A 21,191-nucleotide genomic window follows, 5' to 3' on the forward strand; every position below is an offset into this window, starting at 1 on the left:
GGATGTTACATTATATATAAACCAGTGTGCTGAGATAGGTCAGTGGGAGGGCTTGTCCCAAATAAGTTGTTAGGTAAAAAAAAAAATGACAGTAAACATTTGAAATGATTTATTTTCTGGATCTGGGAAAGCTAACTGAACATTAAAACAAATAGTATAATTTTGTCTAAAGTACAACTCGTTGACGTTAACTGGATTATGACATGAGTTCTTAAGGAAGAGAAAAGGATTAGAATGCTAGCCAGGGCAAAGAGAGGACACCACATGAAAACATGTCATGCACAGGAACACTCCCTATTCTGTGGGTCACAGTGAAAAAGTGACATGAGGACCCAGGTCAGAATATAGTGTGGACCAGGCCATGGGAGGTCTCGTATTCCATCCCGAACCACTCGCTTATAGGAAAGAACTCTGTACCCTCAGCTCACATCATGTGACCCAAATAAACCAGCATACACAAGGCTTATCAAATAATAGCTGCTACATCTGGATACCTGCTCTTGCCATTCTGTCTGTTGTTGCTGTTATAGTATTTCATTTTTCAAGTTTGTATGAACTACGAAGCAGTTTGTTGTCATGGCATTCTTGCTGGAAACATTCATATATTCTTTATGTATTTTTTATCAACTATTCCTCCTAAACATTGGTCTGTCTTATAGGAGTACCATCATAAAAACAAAGACATTTAGCCACAGAAAGGAAACAGAAGCCACCATGTATGGCCATTTAGCTCGAGAGATGATACATAAAATGGAGAATGGAGGCTGCTATTTGCCCTTGGCCTCTCGCAGATAAGCAGAGCCTGGTTGGAAAAGGCTGAGTGGAAGAAACAGCATGAAACATACAGACTGTATGATGCAAAAACTAGCGGGAGATGACTTGTCTTGATTATGTTAACCAGTCCACGAAAGAGATCCACTTAGGATGAGGGATGGCCAGATTTAATCTGAAACAATTCCCAACAGAGTTCAAGTACATCAGATAAAATGAGGTCTCCAAAATTAAATAAAGAAGTTGAATACATTCCCTTCTGATGTAATCCGAGACTATAAATTGATGCTGCTATACAGACAAGCAATATAAGCATTTAGACAGGCCAATTTTTGAAGGCAGAAAAAAAAAACCCAGGGAAAAAGATGACTCAATAAAATGACTGATAATATCCTGGCTAGGAGGAAGAGTGTTCTCTTTAAAATTATGACGTGATATACATGAAGGGCGTAGTTATACTTAAAGCAAGAGATGATAACTCATTTTTTTCTGAATCTCCAGCAGCATCTAAAAGGCCGTATTTCCCCCCACAAATATCTATATTTGACTTTATTTACAATGAGGGAAAAATCTAATGGAGCCAAGCAGAGTCATGCATTTTAAAATTGTTTCAATAAAGAAAAAAAGTTAAGAACTGGCACAAACTCAGAATCAAGATATATTCTAACATGTATATTCTGAAATATAATTTATATAGTAAAGTGAAAAATATTAGCCAATATCAATCTCTAGCTGAGGCAAATAGGGAAAATTAAATGTTAACTGCTTAAAATATGTAGTAGACGAAAGACTTACAGTTCTGGCAATGGCAAAATCGCTTGTATCAGATAAGTGCTTCTGCACAGAACACTTATAAACACTAGAATAACTATATATCTACATATACATAACTACACATCTATATACACGCATGTGTACATATATGCAACTATTTATATATAGAAATGACTTATAAAATATATAACATAGAAAGTTACTTTTTGCTTTGAAGAGTACATCTGAGACTTTAACAATTTCATTAATTCTTTCAAAGAACTAACTTTTGGACTTATTAGTTTTCTCCATTGTGCGTCTTTTTAGTGCAATCGTTTGTGCATTTATTTTTATTATTTCTTCCTCCCATGTGCTTTGTACTTAATTGGATCTATTTTTTTTATCTTCTTGGACTAAAAACTTAGAAACTGATGATCACTAGGAAATATTTTTTTAATTTACACTGTGATTTCTTTGGTCCAGATTATTTAGAAGGATATTTTTAAATGTTTTAAATATTTAGAGCTTTTAAAGCTATATTGTTATCGATCTCTAATTGAATTTTATTGTGGTAGAGACTTTGTTTCACCCAGCACCTGCTCTTTTAAATGTACTATCAAGAGAAAGAACGAAATGTGGGGTCATGGGAAACCTTAACCTCTAAGGTAGTGACCTTATATTTTGGGGAAGATTTCTTAAAGAAATCTCCTTGAGAATATTATAGAGATAGAGCTCTTCTCTCCAGGAAAACATGTTAATAGGCACATTTACATATTTTGCATACGATTTAGGGACTCACAAATCCTACGAATAAGAACAAAGAACAAAATGGAATTGTCAGCATCTTCACATCAGAACACTATGCTCAAAGGTGATTTATTTTAAGAATCTTTCAAAATTGAGGTATAGAGGGGTGGAGCAAGATGACGAAGGAGTAGGAGACCTGGATTTCGTCTGGTCTCAGGAATTCAGCTGGATGGGGATCAAACCATTCTGAACACCTACAAACTCAACAGGAAATCGAAGAAAAGAACACCAAAAACTTTCTGAACAGAAAAGTGACCACTTTCTGGAAGGTAGGATGTGCAGAGAAGTGAATCCGAGGTGATATTCGGGAAGATAAATGGTGTGGGGAGGGGCCTCCATCAGCTGCTACTGGCAAGTGACAGAGGAGCAGAGCAAAAAATCAGAACTTTTAGAAGTCTGCCCTGCTGACGGATGTCGCTCCAGTGGCTAAGCAGGAGTGGAACCCTCGTTGGGACACTGTGGTCTCAGGACCCTCGGGGTCACAGAAAGACTGGGGGTGTCTGAGTGCAGCAGAGCTCCCAGGTATAGGAGCGGGGAAGCCGGCTGCAGAGACGGAGCCCAGGCGCGGGCTCTCAGCTCGGGGTTGCCATAAACCATGATCCGCAGCACAGTCAGGCCCCTGCTCCTCGAGCAGGGACCCAACAAGCGGCAGATCCAGGGAGACTCACCTTCCTCCCCCGGGAGGAGCCGCGCGGGAGCGCACCGCAGGGATCTGCTGGGTTTGGAGACTCCACCCGGGGTCGGTGCCAGAGATAGAGGCGCGCGGTCACAGGCCGGGTGAGCACGGAGTGAGGCCGGAGACCAGGGAGACGGGAGTGACTGACGGCTTTTCTCTGGGGGCTCACTGAGGAGCGGGGCCCGAGTTCTGGGCTCCTCTGGGGCGGAGATTGGGAGGCTGCCATTTTCACTCTCCGCCTCCAAAGCTGGACGGAAAGCTCGCAGGGAACAAAAGCCCCCGAGAGCAAACCCGAGCAGATGACTTAGCCCGGACCGGGCAAGGGCGGGGCAATTCCGCCTCCGGCAAAGGCATTTGGGAACCACGGCAACAGGCCCCTCCCCAGAAGATCAGCGAGAACAGCCAGCCAAGACCAAGTTTACCAATCAATGAGAATGGCAGAACTCCAGCGCTAGGGGAATACATAGAATCCATGGCTTTTTTACCATGATTCTTTAGTCTTTCAAAGTTAATTTTTTTTTTAAAGATTTTATTTATTTATTTGAGAGAGAGAGAATGAGAGAGAGCGAGTACATGAGAGGGGGGAGGGTCAGAGGGAGAAGCAGACTCCCTGCCGAGCAGGGAGTCCAATGCGGGACTCGATCCAGGGACTCCAGGATCATGACCTGAGCCAAAGGCAGTGGCTTAACCAACTGAGCCACCCAGGCGCCCCCAAAGTTAATTTTTTTTAACTGTCTTTTTTTTTTTTGAATTTTTCTTTTTCCCTTTTTCAACCAACATCTTATCAATCCCTTTTTTAAAAAACATTTTTTATTTTTCATTTTTAGAGTCATATTCTATCCCTTCGTAGTAGTTACCCTTATTTTTGGCATATATATATAAGTTGTTCTCTCTTTAAAATTTTGAGATAGTTTCTTCTAACAGATCAAAATATACCCTAAATCTCTAGTGTATGGTTTTGTTCTACTCTCCTGCCTGATCACATTCTCTCCCTTTTTTTTTTATGCTCTTCTTTCTTTTTTCAAACAACTTATCAATTCTTTTTATAAAATTTCTTATACTTTCCATCTTTACAGTCATAGTCCATCCCTTCATCATATCAACCCTTATTTTTGTACATATATAAGTTTTTTTTTCTTTAAAATTTTGGGAGGCACTTTCTTCTAACAGACCAAAATACACCCAAAATCTAGTGTGTGGCACTGATCTGTGCACCAGCCTGATCATATTTGATCATATTCTGTTTTTTTTTGTTTTGTTCTGTTTTTGTTTGTTTTTATCTTTTTCTTTTTCTTTTTTCTTTCTTTCCCTTTCTTTTCCCCTGGCTTCAGGTCTTTTCTGATTTGTTTAGAGTATATTTTCTGGGGACGTTGTTACCCTGTTAGCATTTTGTTCTCTCATTCATCTATTCTCCTCTGCACAAAATGACAAGACGGAAAAAATCACCTCAACAAAAAGAACAAGAGGTACTACCGACTGCCAGGGACCTACTCAATACAGACCTTAGTATGATGTCGGGTCTAGAGTTCAGAATCATCACTTTAAAGATACTAGCTGGGCTTGAAAAAAGCATGAAAGATATTAGAGAAACCCTTTCTGGAGAAATAAAAGAACTAAAATCTAACCAAGTCAAAATCAAAAAGGCTATTAATGAGGTGCAATCAAAAATGGGGGTGCTAACTGCCAGGATAAATGAGGCAGAAGAGAGAATCAGTGATATAGAAGACCAAATGATGGAAAATAAAGAAGCTGAGAAAAAGAGAGATAAACAACTACTGGATCATGAGGGCAGAACTCGAGAGATAAGCGATACCATAAAATGAAACAATATTAGAATAATTGGGATCCCAGAAGAAGAAGAAAGAGAGAGAGGGACAGAAGGTATATTGGAGCAAATTATAGCAGAGAACTTCCCTAATCTGGGGAAGGAAACAGGCATCAAAATCCAGGAAGCACAGAGAACCCCTTTCAAAATCAGTCAAAATAGGTCAACACCCCGACATCTAATAGTGAAACTTACAAGTCTCAGAGACAATGAGAAAAACTGAAAGCAGCTCCGGAGAAGAGATTTGTAACCTACAAAGGTAGAAACATTAGATTGGCAAAAGACCTATCCACAGACACCTGGCAGGCCAGAAAGGACTGGCATGATCTATTCAGAGCACTAAATGGGAAAAACATGCAGCCAAGAATACTATATCCAGCTAGGCTGTCACTGAAAATAGAAGGAGAGAGAAAAAGCTTCCAGGACAAACAAAAACTAAAGGAATTTGCAAACACGAAACCAGCCCTACAAGAAATCTTGAAAGGGGTCCTCTAAACAAAGAGAGAGCCTAAAAGCAACACAGACCAGAAAGGAACACAGACAATATACAATAACAGTCACCTTACAGGCAGTACAGTGGCACTAAATTCCTATCTTTCAATAGTTACCCTGAATGTAAATGGGCTAAATGCCCCAATCAAAAGACACAGGCTATCAGATTGGATAAAAAAAAACAAGACCCATTGATATGCTGTCTGCAAGAGACTCATTTTAGACCCAAAGACACCCCCAGATTGAAAGTGAGGGGGTGGAAAACCATTTACCATGCTAATGGACACCAAAAGAAAGCTGGGGTGGCAATCCTTATATCAGACAAATTAGATTTTAAACCAAAGACTATAATAAGAGATGAGGAAGGACACTATATCCTACTTAAAGGGTCTATCCAACAAGAAGATCTAACAATTGTAAATATCTATGCCCCTAACATGGGAGCACCAATTAATAACAAAAGCAAAGAAACATATCTACAACAATACAATAATAGTGGGGGACTTTAACACCCCCCTCACTGAAATGGACAGATCCTCTAAGCAAAAGATCAACAAGGAAATAAAGACTTTAAATGACACACTGGACCAAATGGACTTCACAGATACATTCAGAATGTTCCATCCTAAAGCAACAAAATACACATTCTTCTCTAGTGCCCATGGAACATTCTCCAGAATAGATCACATCCTAGGTCATAAATCAGGTCTCAACCGGTACCAAAAGATTGGGATCATTCCCTGCCTATTTTCAGACCACAATGCTTTGAAACTAGAACTCAATCACAAGAGGAAAGTTGGAAAGAACTCAAATACACGGAGGCTAAAGAGCATGCTACTAAAGAATGAATGGGTCAACCAGGAAATTAAAGAAGAATTTAAAAAATTCATGGAAAGCAATAAATGAAAACACAACTGTTCAAAATCTTTGGGATGCAGCAAAGGCAGTCCTAAGAGGAAAATATATAGCAATACAAGCCTTTCTCAAGAAACAAAAAAGGTCTCAAGTACACAACCTAACCCTCCACCTAAAGGAGCTGGAGAAAGAACAGCAAATAAAGCCTAAACCCAGCAGGAGAAGAGAAATTATAAAGATCAGAGCAGAACTCAATGAAATAGAAACCAAAAGAACAGTAGAACAGATCAATGATACTAGGAGCTGGTTCTTTGAAAGAATTAACAAGATTGATAAACCCCTGGCCAGACTTATCAAAAAGAGAAGAGAAATGACCCAAATCAACAAAATCATGAATGAAAGAGGAGAGATCACAACCAACACCAAAGAAATACAAACAATTATAAGAATATATGATGAGCAACTCTATGCCAGCAAATTAGATCATCTGGAAGAAATGGATGCATTCCTAGAGATACATCAACTACCAAAACTGAACTAGGAAGAAATGGAAAACCTGAACAGACCTATAACCACTAAGGAAATTGAAGCAGTCATCAAAAATCTCCCAACAAACAAAAACCCAGGGCCAGATGGTTTCCCAGGGGAATTCTACCAAACATTTAAGAAGAATTGGTATCTATTCTTCTGAAACTGTTCCAAAAAATAGAAATGGAAGGAAAACTTCCAAACTCGTTTTATGAGGCCAGCATTACCTTGATCCCAAAACTGGACAAAGACCCCATCAAAAAGGAGAATTACAGACCAATATCCTTGATGAACATGGATGCAAAAATTCTCACCAAAATACTAGCCAATAGGATCCAACAGTCCATTAAAAGGATTATTCACCACGACCAAGTGGGATTTATCCCTGGGCTGCAAGGTTGGTTCAACATCGCAAATCAATCAATGTGATATGATACATTAACAAAAGAAAGAACAAGAATCATATGATCCTCTCAATAGATGCAGAAAAAGCATTTGACAAAGTATAGCATCCTTTCTTGATCAAAACTCTTCAAAGTATAGGGATAGAGGGTACATACCTCAATATCATAAAAGCCATCTATGAAAAACCTACAGCGAATATCATTCTCAATGGGGAAAAACTGAGAGCTTTTCCCCTAAGGTCAGGAATGTGGCAGGGATGTCCACTATCACCACTGCTATTCAACATAGTATTGGAAGTCCTAGCCACAGCAATCAGACAACAAAAAGAAATAAAAGGCATCCAAATCGGCAAAGAAGTCAAGCTCTCACTCTTTGCAGATGATATGATACTTTATGTGGAAAACCCAAAAGACTCCACCCCAAAACTGCTAGAACTCATACAGGAATTCAGTAAAGTGGCAGGATATAAAATCAATGCACAGAAATCAGTGGCATTCCTATACACCAACAACAAGACAGAAGAAAGAGAAATTAAGGAGTCGATCCCATTTACAATTGCACCCAAAACCATAAGATACCTCGGAATAAATCTAACCAAAGAGGCAAAGGATCTGTACTCAGAAAACTATAAAATACTCATGAAAGAAATTGAGCAAGACACAAAGAAATGGAAAAAAGTTTCATGCTCATGGATTGGAAGAACAAATATTGTGAAGATGTCAATGCTACCTAGAGCAATCTACACATTCAATGCAATCTCCATCAAAATACCATCCACTTTTTTCAAAGAAATGGAACAAATAATCCTAAAATTTGTATGGAACCAGAAAAGACCGCGAATAGCCAGAGGAATGTTGAAAAAGAAAAGAAAAGCAAAGCTGGCGGCATCACAATTCTGGACTTCCAGCTCTATTACAAAGCTGTCATCATCAAGACAGTATGGTACTGGCACAAAAACAGACACATAGATCAATGGAACAGAATAGAGAGCCCACAAATGGACCCTCAACTCTATGGTCAACTCATCTTCGACAAAGCAGGAAAGAATGTCCAATCGAACAAAGACAGTCTCTTCAACAAATGGTGTTGGGAAAATTGGATAGCCACATGCAGAAGAATGAAACTGGACCATTTCCTTACACCATACACAAAAATAGACTCCAAATGGTTGAAAGACCTCAATGTGAGACAGGAGTCCATCAAAATCCTAAAGGAGAACACAGGCAGAAACCTCTGGGACCTCAGCTGCAGCAACTTCTTCCTAGAAACATGGCCAAAGGCAAGGGAAGCAAGGGCAAAAATGAACTATTGGGACTTCATCAAGATAAAAAGATTTTGCACAGCGAAAGAAACAGTCAACAAAACCAAAGACAACCGACAGAATGGGAGAAGATATTTGCCAATGACATATCAGATAAAGGGCTGCTATCAAAAATCTATAAAGAACTTATCAAACTCAACACCCAAAGAAGAAAAAATCCAATCAAGAAATGGGCAGAAGACATGAACAGACATTTTTCCAAAGAAGACATCCAAATGGCCAACAGACACATGAAAAAGTGCTCAACATTGCTCGGCATCAGGAAAATCCAAATCAAAACCTCAATGAGATATACCACCTCACACCAGTCAGAATGGCTAAAATTAACAAGTCAGGAAATGACAGATGTTGGCGGGGATGCGGAGAAAGGGGAACCCTCCTACACTGTTGGTGGGAATGCAAGCTGGGGCAACCACTCTGGAAAACAGTATGGAGGTTCCTCAAAAAGTTGAAGATAGAACTACCATCTGACCCAGCAATTGCACTACTGGGTATTTACCCCAAAGATACAAATGTAGGGATCTGAAGGGGTACGTGCAACTGATGTTTATAGCAGCAATGTCCACAATAGCCAAACTGTGGAAAGAGCCAAGATGTCCATTGACAGATGAATGGATAAAGAAGATGTGGTATATATATACAAGGGATATTATGCAGCCATCAAAAGGAACAAGAGCTTGCCATTTGCAATGACGTGGATGGAACTGGAGAGTGTTATGCTGAGCGAAATAAATCAATCAGAGAAAGACATGTATCATATGACCTCACTGATATGAGGAATTCTTAATCTCAGGAAACAAACTGAGGGTTGCTGGAGTGGGGGGTGGGGTGGGAGGGATGGGGTGGCTGGGCGATAGACATTGGGGAGGGTATGTGCTATGGTGAGAGCTGTGAATTGTGCAAGACTGTTGAATCACAGATCTGTACCTCTGAAACAAATAATGCAATATATGTTAAGAAAAAGAAGAAGAAAATAGCAGGAGGGGAAGAATGAAGGGGGCGAAATCGGAGGGGGAGATGAACCATGAGAGACGATGGACTCTGAGAAACAAACTGAGGGTTCTAGAGGGGAGGGGGTGGGAGGATGGGTTAGCCTGGTGGTGGGTATTGAGGAGGGCACGTTCTGCATGGAGCACTGGGTGTTATGCACAAACAATGAATCATGGAACACTACATCAAAAACTAATGATGTGGGGCGCCTGGGTGGCTCAGATGGTTAAGCATCTGCCTTCGGCTCAGGTCATGATCCCAGGGTCCTGGGATCAAGTCCCACATCGGGCTCCTGGCTCAGCAAGGAGCCTGCTTCTCCCTCTCCCTCTGCCTCTCTCCCTGCTCATGCTTTCTCTCTCTCTCTCTTTGTATCTCTGTGTCTCAAATGAATAAATAAAATCTTAAAAAAAAAAAAAAAAAACTAATGATGTAATGTATGGTGATTAACATAACAATAAAAAATTTTTAAAAAAAGGAAAAAGCCCAAAAAAATTAAGGTATAATTTACATCCTGGGTAATGCAAACATCATTTAGGTGTACAGTTTAGTGAGTTCTGACAAATGCATACACACATGTAATCCACATCCCTATTCAGATAGAAAACATTTCCATCCCCAGAAAGTTCCCTCATGTTCCTTCCTGGTCAGTCTCTATACCCCTAGAGGCAACTACTTTTAAGAGGGATTTTGACCATACAATACATCATTAGGTTTTGATGTAGTGATCCATGATTCATCCACGTGCTCTCCTTAATACCCATAACATAACATAATAACATAACATAATAACATAAAATTTTTTTTAAAAGGGGGATTTTGAGTGCCCATGGATAGTGGCTATATTCCCTAAAGACTGATGTTTCAGAGACAATATCCCTAGAAAGTGGATGTAAAGTAAGAAATGGTCATCTATTAAGAAACAATATAACAGTATCCCAAAAGAGGTGTCCTAAAAAGCTACCGTTAGCCACGTCCTGTGCTCATAAGCCCTAAACCCTTTTCAGAGCTGCCTTGAAGCATTTCAGAAAATAGAAATGTCTTCAGTTAGTCACTGTGTCCCAGTGACCCTCAGAAAAAAACAAACAAACAAAAAAAACCACAACATAGTCCGTAGAACCTTTCAATCTCACTCTTTACCTGGTCGGCTTCTGAATCTGAGGGCACCACCAACACCACGTCACCCCTTTGTAAGGTAAGTTCATCAGAATTTGCTGCTTCAAAATCATGCAGCGTTTCCACCTGCAAAAGAGTTTTAAAGAATTTACTAATTTTAGGGCGCCTGGGTGGCTCAGTCGGTTGGGCGACTGCCTTCTGCTCAGGTCATGATCCTGGAGTCCCGGGATCGAGTCCCGCATCGGGCTCCCTGCTCTGCGGGGAGTCTGCTTCTCCCTCTGACCCTCCTCCCTCTCGTGGTCTCTGTCTCTCATTCTCTCTTTCAAATAAATAAATAAAATCTTAAAAAAAAAAAAAAAGAATTTACTAATTTTAAAAAGAAAAGGAAATGGAACATTGAAGTCTCCCAGCCAGATTATCAGCAGGTACTTGTAGAAGGCTCTCCAAGCTAGGTAAAGACAATGATCCCAGCATACCCCAAGGAAGAAGACCTCTAATCATAGAAACGAAGTCCTGTTTACTTAAAACATCCAATTCTTGAAGACTGATACTAAGACAATTTGTACGTTTAGTAATGCAACGCCTCAGCAAGAGCTGACATGTAGTGCATTAATTAAATTCTAATTCATCATATTTTTGTTAGCTATTTTCATTTTATTATCACTGATGTTTTATTATTTTTTGTTTTTAAACTTGAACTAATAATGCCTAGTGGAAAGTTCCTCTAACCTCACTTCTGTTGAATAATTAATAATTGGAAAAATCAGGGGCACCTGGGTGGCACAGTTGGTTAAGCATCAGACTCTTGATTTTGGCTCTCAGGTCATGATCTCAGGGTAGTGAGATCGAGCCCGAGGCTGGGCTTCACACTGAGCGCGAAGCCTGCTTAAGATTCTCTCTCCCTCTCTCTCTGCTGCTCCCCTGACTCCTCCCACCAATAAAATTACAATTACAATGAAATAAAATAGTACATGTAACATTTAAAAAAATAATGGGAAAAATCACTTCCCATATTTTATGGGAATTACTACTTAATTAAACCCTGTGATCAATTTCTTTAAAAACTTCCTATCTTAACCTTTAAACCATGCCAATCTGTTTCTTTTCTTTCTCTTTTCTTTCTTTCTTTTTTTTTTAAAATTGAGATATATTTGGAGTGCCTGGCTGGCTTAGATGGAAGAGCATGCGACTCTTGATCTTGGGTTTGTGAGTCTGAGCCCCAAGTTGGGTGTAGAGATTACTTAAATAAATAAATAAAATTTAAAAATCGAAATAAATTTGACATATATTGTGCACATTTAAAGTGTACAGCGTGCTAATTTGATACATTTGGATACTGTAGTAGGATGCCCTTACAGCAATACTGAGCCCCTCTATCACGTTATGTAATTGGCATTTGTTTCTAGTGCTAGGATAATTAAGATCTAGTCTCTGAGCAAATTTGATGATTATGATGCAATGTTGTTGTCTATATTCACCATGCTGTGCATTAGATCTCTAGGGCTTATCTACTACTCACTGTGACTTTATACCCTTAAACAATACCTGTCCTCTCCCCCTACCCTTTTTCTCCTTTTTTTGAAAGATTTCTTTAAAATTTAATCATAAAAAATTCTGAGAAACAAAAGCAGGAAAAATAATATAATGACCCAGGTACTCACCCCGCTTGAGCAACTACTCAGTCATGGAGGGTTTATTTCTCCATGTCCCTCTCCTCAGCCCTACCCGCTGAGATTAAGTGATTGGCTATTAAAATGTGTATTTTTTTTATATAGAATCATAAAATGTCAGAGCTGGAAATGACAATCTTATTCCCCAATTCACAGAGAGAGGAGTGATGTTCCTCAGGCCACACTGCAGTTAGGGAGGGAAGCCGGGGTGCGTCCAGGCAGGCTGGTGTATAATCCAGCCCCAAGCAGATGCATTCATGGAGGATTTCAAAGCCCTGGTCTGAGCCCAGGGCTGGAGGGACTCACAGGGCTGGGAGAGAAGCACGGGAGGGCACACAGGGGGTGGGGTGGGGGGATTCACCCATTCTACCAAGGGGCATATCATTTGTCCTGTGACAATCTTTAACTACGGATTGCAGAAAAATGGAAAGTAATTACTGTCGTTTCTGCTTGTCCAGCAGCCCGAAAATCCTATCATTTTACCCTGTGACGTGGGGAAAGCAGTACTGAGAAAGAATATGTATCGCAAAATGCAAACAGAAACATCCGAAAACCAAAGGTTCCAGCAAAGGGGTCTCAAAGCCAAGGAAGGACGAATGGCTCCCAGATTAAAACAAGACAAAATGACAGGACCTTGTAGAGGAAGCCGGGAGGCACTTCCTGAGCCGCTTCGCTTGCAGATGGAGCGGAGGACAGTGGCCGGGAGTCCTGGCCCACCTCGGGCTCTGCAGGCAGCTCTGGCAGCTCACCGGCGGGGCCCGGAAGAGCCGCGGCATCGGGGGTCTCCACCGACTCTTCACCTGCGGGGGCTTCGTGGTCTCCTTCCCCTTCATTGTTGGAGGCGGGCTCTATGACGACTGAAGGGATGACCTTCTCCTGGAGGGAGAAAAATGTGGCGGTGCTGAGCAGGGGCTGGGAAGACGGACTTCTACGTCCTCGGGTGCGCTGTGCACTGCTTCCGTCCCTGACGCACCCTCCTTGGCTCCCACGTTCCCCACCTCCCCCATTCCACAGAATGCCCGCCGTTCCCCAAACGTGGCCCAATCCTTTGGGCCTCAAGCCTTGCAGGACCTTCCTCCTGACATGGTCACCTTCCTCGCTGTCCTGAGACAGAAACCCTTAGTGGGATTAATTTCCGGATCCTTGAGCAGTCAGGCCATTTGCGAAGAGTGGGTTTCTGTGGAAATTGGGAAAAGGCATAGGAGACTAGGGGGAGGGTCGTGTGGGGGTGTGGAGACCATCCTGAAGGGGAACGTCGTACGGTCCCAAGAATGGCCTCATTTTTGCCGTGGTCCACTCTTGTCCCACTGAGTACTAACACTGTTTGAAGCTGACATTTAACCTCCTGTGACTGCTTTTCTCCCAGAGACCCACGCGACTCCTGACTAGCCTGCAACTGTATTGTTTGTACAGATCTGGCTGGTGTTTGGAGAAAATCCAGGTCTGTTCTGTTTGCTGATTATCAGAGCCCACACTGCAGTTAGAGCTGCAGGGATGACAGTTCCCACCAACCACTCCTCCGCGGACTCTACACTGGGGGGCGGGCGGGGGGGCGGGAAGCAGAACCAAAGGATCAAGATCTCCTTTTTATTTTGTAACAAAGATGCGAGAGGAGACTAATTTCACTAGCATAATGGAAGCCTGGAGATGTTTATTGCCTTCCAGATCAAGTTCCCGATTCCCTTAGATATCAGTGGGCTTAAGCACTTCCATTCTTCAATTTGGAGAAAATAATACACTTTTTCAACAAGTCTAACAATATAATACAGAAACACTTCTGGCGTTGTGACAAGAAAAATCTCATGAACAAACGGCACATATTTTTAAGTTATTTCTCCAAATACCAATACTACCTGCTGTTTTTCTAGTGGGATGAAAGGGATCATTTAGTTTCAAGCTTTGAGTAACCCTGGAGACATCTGGGGGAAATTTCTTATGAGTAAACTAATCAGGACAAAGGAGAGCATCACATCGAGAGCCCACTTTTTATTGTTACCCTTCTGGAATCTAGACCAAGTGTGCAGTTTAGAAGACCTGCCCTTGCTGTGTGCCCCCCACATCATGGATTATATGGATTTGTGGACTTTGAACAAACACTTCTCTGAAGAAGTGAGGAGCTGGGGCTAGTCCAACGACTTCATGTATGTATTTAATGACCTGTTGGCCTCCTGAACGTGCCAACAGGAATGGGCTTTTGCTGAAAGGAGCTTCCTAATGGTGAATTTGGGGTGCTTTGGTGATAACAACAATCCCCAAATACTACTACTAATGATAGAATGTAACTACTAATATTGGGTTCTCCCCGTGTGCCTGCCACTGGGCAAAGCACTGGATGGCTATTTCTTCACGTAATCAGTACAACCCGCCATCCGGTCACATTCTCTTCCTCACGCTTACATCATCTGTGCTTTATTCTTCTTCTCCATCACTGGCGGCCTGTGTGAACCTTGCAATGCTGACGCTGGGAGAGAGCCCAGCTCAGACTCTTGTTGACAGTCTTATATACAAATACATAAATAATAATAAATAAAAATATAAAGAACACACATATATACAATAAATTTGAAATATAAAAAATTCTACAATGTATGTAATTATATTTATGTAGAATTTTATATATTTTAAATTTATTTTATATCTATATAATTGCATATTGTTTAATAATATATATGTAATTGTATACTGTATATTGTATATGTGTACATATGTATGTATGTGCATATATAAAATTGTATTTGTTGAAGAGGGGTACCACGCAATGGCCACAAACCTGTTCTGCACCCAGAGTTGTTACCAGCACTCACCAGTAAACTGCATTCCACCCCGGGCACCGCCTCCCCAGAACCTCCATTTCCCTGGGGTACTCACCTGAGGGGCTGCTGCTTCTGGTTCTTCCGGTTGAGATCGGTCACTATCTACAGCCTGTGTGGTATCAGCATCAGTCCTGGCCTCCTCTCCGCCTGCTCTTTCCCCAGCAGGAAGAGCTGCCTTCTCCATCTCTGCTTCCTCCACTGGGGCCTCCTCGACAGCTGACACCACGGTTCCAACAGCCACATCGGCGTCCATTCCAGGTATGACCTGCAGCCCAGACACCAGACAGGCCATGTCTGTAACTGCATGGGGCCTCAAGAAGAGCCAGCCCCAGCCCTTTCACCTCCGGCCCCTCTGTGGAGGCTCATCGGATGTGGAAAGCTCTGTGGAAGGTACCAAAGCTCAGGATTCTGGCAGGGCAGAGTCTGCCCTCCATCCATCAGAACTGACCACTCTTCCCCAGGAATGCAGGGCACAGCATAGGGAACCTAGCCAATGGTACTGTAAGAGCACTGAAGGGTGCCAGATGGTGGCGCCACTTGAGGTGGGTGGAGCATAACATACAGACCTGTGCAAACACTATGTTGTACACAAGAAACTAATGGAACATTACGTGTCAACTCTACTTCAGTTAAAAAAAAAAAACAACAACCTATCCTTTCTGGGCCCCCAACGAGGCTACATTCCTCTGCTTTCCTTGCAGTTAGGTTCAGCAAATGGAATTTGACTGGAAGTGACCTAAGTCATTCGAGAGACATGGCTTTTAATGGTTGGGTGGTCCCCTTCACAAGCTGTTTCTACTTTGGTTGCCTGAAAGCCAATGGTCACAAAGTCCTCGAAGACATCAGAGTCACAAAATGGAAGGGGCATTGCCCCAAAACCTGGGTCATGGAAGAAAGCTCCGTAAGAAAGCCATCCTCATTGTGCAGTCAGAATTTAGAAAAATCGCATTTCAGTATAAACTCTAAAATCTTTATGGGGAAGGTCCCAGAAGCTAAATCACATTCATGAAAAAAAAAATACATTGGGGAGTTTTCTCAATGAGACTTCTTGAGAATGAAGGGCAAATCATTTTTGTTATGAAATATGCATTATAATAAAAACTCAAATCAGATTTTGGGTTCATTTAATAGGAGAAGTGAAATAGAAAAAAAAAATGAGTATTTTCTAAGGTTGCAGGCAGTCCAAAGAAGAGCTGTAAGTAGTGTTTAAAACTTGCACTAATTAAATAAAGAAAGTGCAATCAGAAGTTTTAGCTTTAGGCAGATTGGTTGCAGAGCACACATCGAGGACTCTAACATCAGTGTGGCAGGCCTGATTTGAGAAGCTCAAACCAGAAAAGACTGAGGAAGAAGAATATTCAATTGAGCTTATATAATATACCCAGGACATGTATTTCAAAAATTGATCTTGCTATCTGATGTGATTAGCATTAGCCATTCCTCTTCTCTATTGAATAAATTCTACCCAGTTTGTCCTGTTGGGTTAGGAAAGTTCCAGTGTTGTTGATACTGTCAGATGGAGAGCAGGGGATGGACAGTGCCTGCAGAGTGGGCATCAGAAGTGGGAGCTGGAGAACGTGAGCCACATACCTACTCTCAAAACAACATATTTTTTAAAAACCTTTCTTCTTGCTCAAATTTATAGGTAATAAATTAAAGAGAAATGACCTGCCACAGAATACATTTTTCTACAACATAATATTTTACTTTAGGGATGAGAAATAGTGCTAACAGCTACACTTATTTGTTATATGGCCAAAGATTATTCATATTCTTAGACCTTTACTTGCCTCTCATAGAAATTTGGCTCATGCAGAATGTGCAATGATCCAAACTGTAGTCACACCCATGATGTACCATTTCTTCCTTTTTTTTTTTTTCTTTCCACCCTGTCTTTAAGTTACTGGGTTCAGAAAAGTAATTGTTTATATGAATTGTAATATATTCATTTAAAGCAAATTTAAATGCTAACAATTATTGAAGTGGGGATTCATATTTTGGTGAATGACTGACAATCCCCCTAATAGAAAGTTTAAAAATTTAAGAGAATTACATCTCTTGTTTTAAATAAACAGGGTCTTTGTATGGATGTACTGTTGATGTTGTCAAGAGAGTAATAATGAGAACATAAATTAGCAGGGCATCTTCATTCCAAGAAGTGCAGTGAACAATTGCTCATAGCTTTATTGTTGAAGAAATCAACAGGCTTTCTCCAGGATCCTAAGGATTACCTAGCAAAGTTCTTCCACATCAGAACTATACATAAAGACAACGTGCATACAATGGACTTTCAGGCTCAAATGTAGAAAGCAAGTTGTGTTATCAGAATTCCAAGTTATTTATGCTTTCCATCTGCTTGGAAAATCATACCCATGGAGTGAATATCCCCCTGGTTTCAACAGCATCAAACCAGATGGACTATATATCATGCAGATGGTATGGGCAAACAGAACAGTACACACCACCACACATACACATAGTTACAGATCAGAAAGCAACCACTATGTTGTTTCATAAGCTACTCCTCCAAGTGATTATGCATAAATCCTCCCATACATATATGTACCAAGCACATACTATTAGTGATTGGATTTTACTCTCAACTGAATTGATATATGTCCAGAAGAGAATATATTTCTGTGAAGTATTAATGGTGTTGCCAGAAATAATTTAACTCTATCCATACAAATAGAATGTTAATGATGAGTCCCTGATTTATCTCTAGCACTCTAAATAGCTATGAATTTGATTGCATCCGATTTTACTACTGCAAGATGTACCTTGCAATACGTCATCACCTTGTTTTTGCTGAATAATTTAAACAGACATCATTGGCTGGATGTGATTTAGACCAGGCAGTGTGGCTGTAGTGATGCCGGCCACCAGCAGGGGGAGGCCAAGGGCTCTGTCTGTCCACACTGATGTTTGCTGAACTCAAAAAGCACAAATAGCCCAGCTTCTACCTGTCAGCAATCTACCTGACCTCTGCGGCATACACAAAAAGGGATGGAAGGATGATGGCCAATAAAAATCACCAAAATATTGAAATTAACAATGCTAGTAAAGGCACCAAGGAAACTGGCACTTTGACTACAGAGCGGAAAAACCAAACATTTTGAATGACCTACTTGGAAAAGGGAAGAAATTAACATCCCTCCCTTCTCTGAGTCCATTAGCAATGAATTCCTATTTCTCTAGCCAAATACAACACTTTGATTTTACAGACCTTAAGAATGTTACAGAAACAGAGAATGACTGTCTGCTACCTATATTCCCTATTTTTTGCCTCCAGAATTGCTCTGAAAATCAGGGGTCCCCAATCCTCCCTTTATGCCTGGAATCTGTTGACATTTTCTGCTCTTACAAAAATATTTCCAATGCATATTTACCTACTGCAACAACAGAACCACATAAAAATACAACGGAAAATAGGACTCCCATTTGCTCGGATTAAGTGTTAGCTCCACATAAAATCAAAGATCGAAAAGGGTTTCAGCGACAAGAGTCATCCCTCTTTTTGTTATTATTTTTATGGAGTCCAATTTGTTAGCTACTTGTAGATTGAGAAACAGAAAACATTTTCTGGACTCTGCTTGCTACTGGAGATGTTACACCTGCTAGGAAAAACCACAATGATTCATGACTTCTATTTGTTTTCTTTTTTTTAAGTGTCATCCAGAGAGACCAGACGAATGAAACCATGGAAAGTATTTCAAGCCTTCGATGTTCAATTTTTCTTGTTCCTCCAAATGTTAAAGGAAACACCATTATCTTATCCTCTGCCCAGACTGTACGGTCTGTTGGCCAAATATATTTATGGGGGGGGGGAACATATAATGCAAAGAGACATAAAAAAGTTCTCCCTGCCCTTGGGCACATTTACTGTATCCACAAAGCCCATGAGGCACAGACACCCTATTGCAATTTGCACATGCATCACACAAACCACAAGGACCAGCATGGGACGTCTTTGAGAAGGTGAACAGCTCTCGCTTTATCACACCACACAGATCTTACTGCTTTCTTCAACTTCTGCCTCAACAAACTCCTTGATGGAAAGTGATGTGGTCATGGCATTCATGTCAGCGTCCTCCCAAACACCTATTAGCAAAATTTCTGGAGGTGGGATGAAATGAATGCATGCAACAATGGCCTGTGTATCCTGCAAAGTAGGGAGACACAAGAGGATGACAGAGAAAAGCCAAGCCCTGCAGGAGACAGCGCCGTGAAGGCAGGTCAACAGGGACCCAGACTCCAGACGAGCAGTGATTGGCTACGCAAAAATTTGTGATCTTTGGGCTTTGTGTAATTTATGGATTCATTTTATTTACTCAGTGTTTGTTTCCTTGGCAATGTGGGCTCTGAGCAATGCCTGAGAAGCCACCTGCCAGTAACTGGTCTGGATAAGGACAACCCTGGTATAAAATTCCATATGTATCTATCGGCTAGGTTATTTCAACTGAAATTCCTCTGATTAAAAAAAATAATAAAAAATAATAAAGATAATAAAAGAAGTAACATTTTCACATATTTATTTTCAATCATTTTCTGGAACTAGTGGGGCTTTATTGTCTGTTTATTTTATAAAACAGGGATCATGTTTCTTAGAAAAATTTTATCAATGGCCTATATAATTTGTACTTTGTTTTCTATTTGACAACTTATTTAATAACATTTTTGCCATTGAACACTAGTTGGTTTCTAGCTTTTAAATGTTATAATACTTTGAAGGGAGATCTTGGTTTATAACCATATTAATAGCAATTAGACTGTACATTTAAATAACTTAAATACTAAACACTAATCCTTTTATTCATTTATAATGTTTCTATTAAGGACTGTTTTTCAATTTTTGCCCAGCATTTTATTATGATAACAGTCAATACAGAGAAAATAAAGAGATTCAGGCAGTGAATGTCCAAATACCTACCATCTGGGACCTTCAATTTACACGTTACATTTGCCTTATTCTTTCCGTCCATGATGACTTTGAGTCACCTATCACAATACATCCTCATAAAATGTTTTTCAGGAATTCTCTGATTCTATAGCCCTTCTATATTTGATAATATCTCTGCTGCTTTCACATGTGACCAACTACACTGTCTTGGGATAAAACGGCTACAATGTGATTTTTTGTGTGTTCAAAGTCAGCCAGGTGTTCCAAGAGCTCCTGAGCTTTAGCCCAGGGGAGGGCGCGTCTGAGGTCCGCCTGATTGTTCTTTGCTAGCACGTTCTTTCCCCCAATCGAAATGCTTGCAGAACTTTCTTGTAAACTCTGAATTTAAAATTTTAAAAGAATACATTCAGATGTTAGTCCCTCATTAATTCTGCCTTTTGTTGGTGATTTCTCATGATATGCAGGCAGGAATCCCTTCGACTAGAAAAACTTTCTTGCGTGGGGCTGGCTGGTCGGGCAGCTACTCCTTTCTTCACAGTCCCTTCTTGGCAAACTGATTATCTATGCGTCCTTTCCTCAGTCTTTGGCCCCCACATCTACGATCTTTCCTTATGATTTTCCTCTTTGTGTTGAAAGAGCTCCTCCAGTTTACCTCCTATCACTTCTCTACACTGTGACGTCTGGTCTTCACCCCTTCATCCACAAGTTTTAATTCTAGTATTACATCTCCTCCCCTTAAAGTGGTTTCTTACATCATGGAGCTCCCTTTTCATCTGCCTCAGAAGCAGCTCCCTTCTTATCTCAATGTGGTTACCTTATTACCCCTCTTTCAATTTTGTTTCCCACGATGAAGGTCATCTTGGAATTTTACCGACAAAAAAAAATCTGGTAGGGCGCCTGGGTGGCTCAGTTGGTTAAGCGATTGCCTTCGGCTCAGGTCATGATCCTGGAGTCCCGGGATCGAGTCCCACATCAGGCTCCCTGCTCAGCAGGGAGTCTGCTTCTCCCCCTGACCCTCCTCCCTCTCATGCTCTCTCTCATTCTCTCTCTCGCAAAAAAAAAAAAAAAAAAAATCTGGTAATTTTTTGTTGTTGTTCTCTGAAGAAAATTTGAACTCTATTTATAATGCAATTCCTTCCTTCTTTTGTGATGCTCTATGCCATTTTATTTTAAAGATGTTATTTATTATTTGACAGAGAGAGAGAGAACACAAGCAGGGGGAGTGGGAGAGGGAGAAGCAGGCTTCCCGCTGAGCAGGGAGCCCAATGCGGG

General features: G+C 40.8%; 1 protein-coding gene across 1 annotated transcript in view; it reads right to left on the minus strand.

The window, feature by feature from the left end:
* Positions 1-21,191, minus strand: part of AMPH (amphiphysin) — a 299,364-nt gene that overhangs the window by 21,539 nt on the left and 256,634 nt on the right. Inside the window, exons 18-20 of the mRNA XM_064575587.1 lie at positions 15,075-15,284; positions 12,840-13,082; positions 10,561-10,662 (exon numbers count right to left, since the gene is read on the minus strand). Coding sequence (XP_064431657.1) covers positions 10,561-10,662; positions 12,840-13,082; positions 15,075-15,284 — 555 coding nt within the window. The remainder of the gene's footprint in view (positions 1-10,560; positions 10,663-12,839; positions 13,083-15,074; positions 15,285-21,191) is intronic.

Source organism: Mirounga angustirostris, unplaced genomic scaffold (genome assembly GCF_029215605.1).
Source record: "Mirounga angustirostris isolate CCGP_5_RB_7025 unplaced genomic scaffold, mMirAng1.0.hap1 SCAF_12, whole genome shotgun sequence".
In the NCBI taxonomy this organism is placed as follows: domain Eukaryota; kingdom Metazoa; phylum Chordata; class Mammalia; order Carnivora; family Phocidae; genus Mirounga; species Mirounga angustirostris.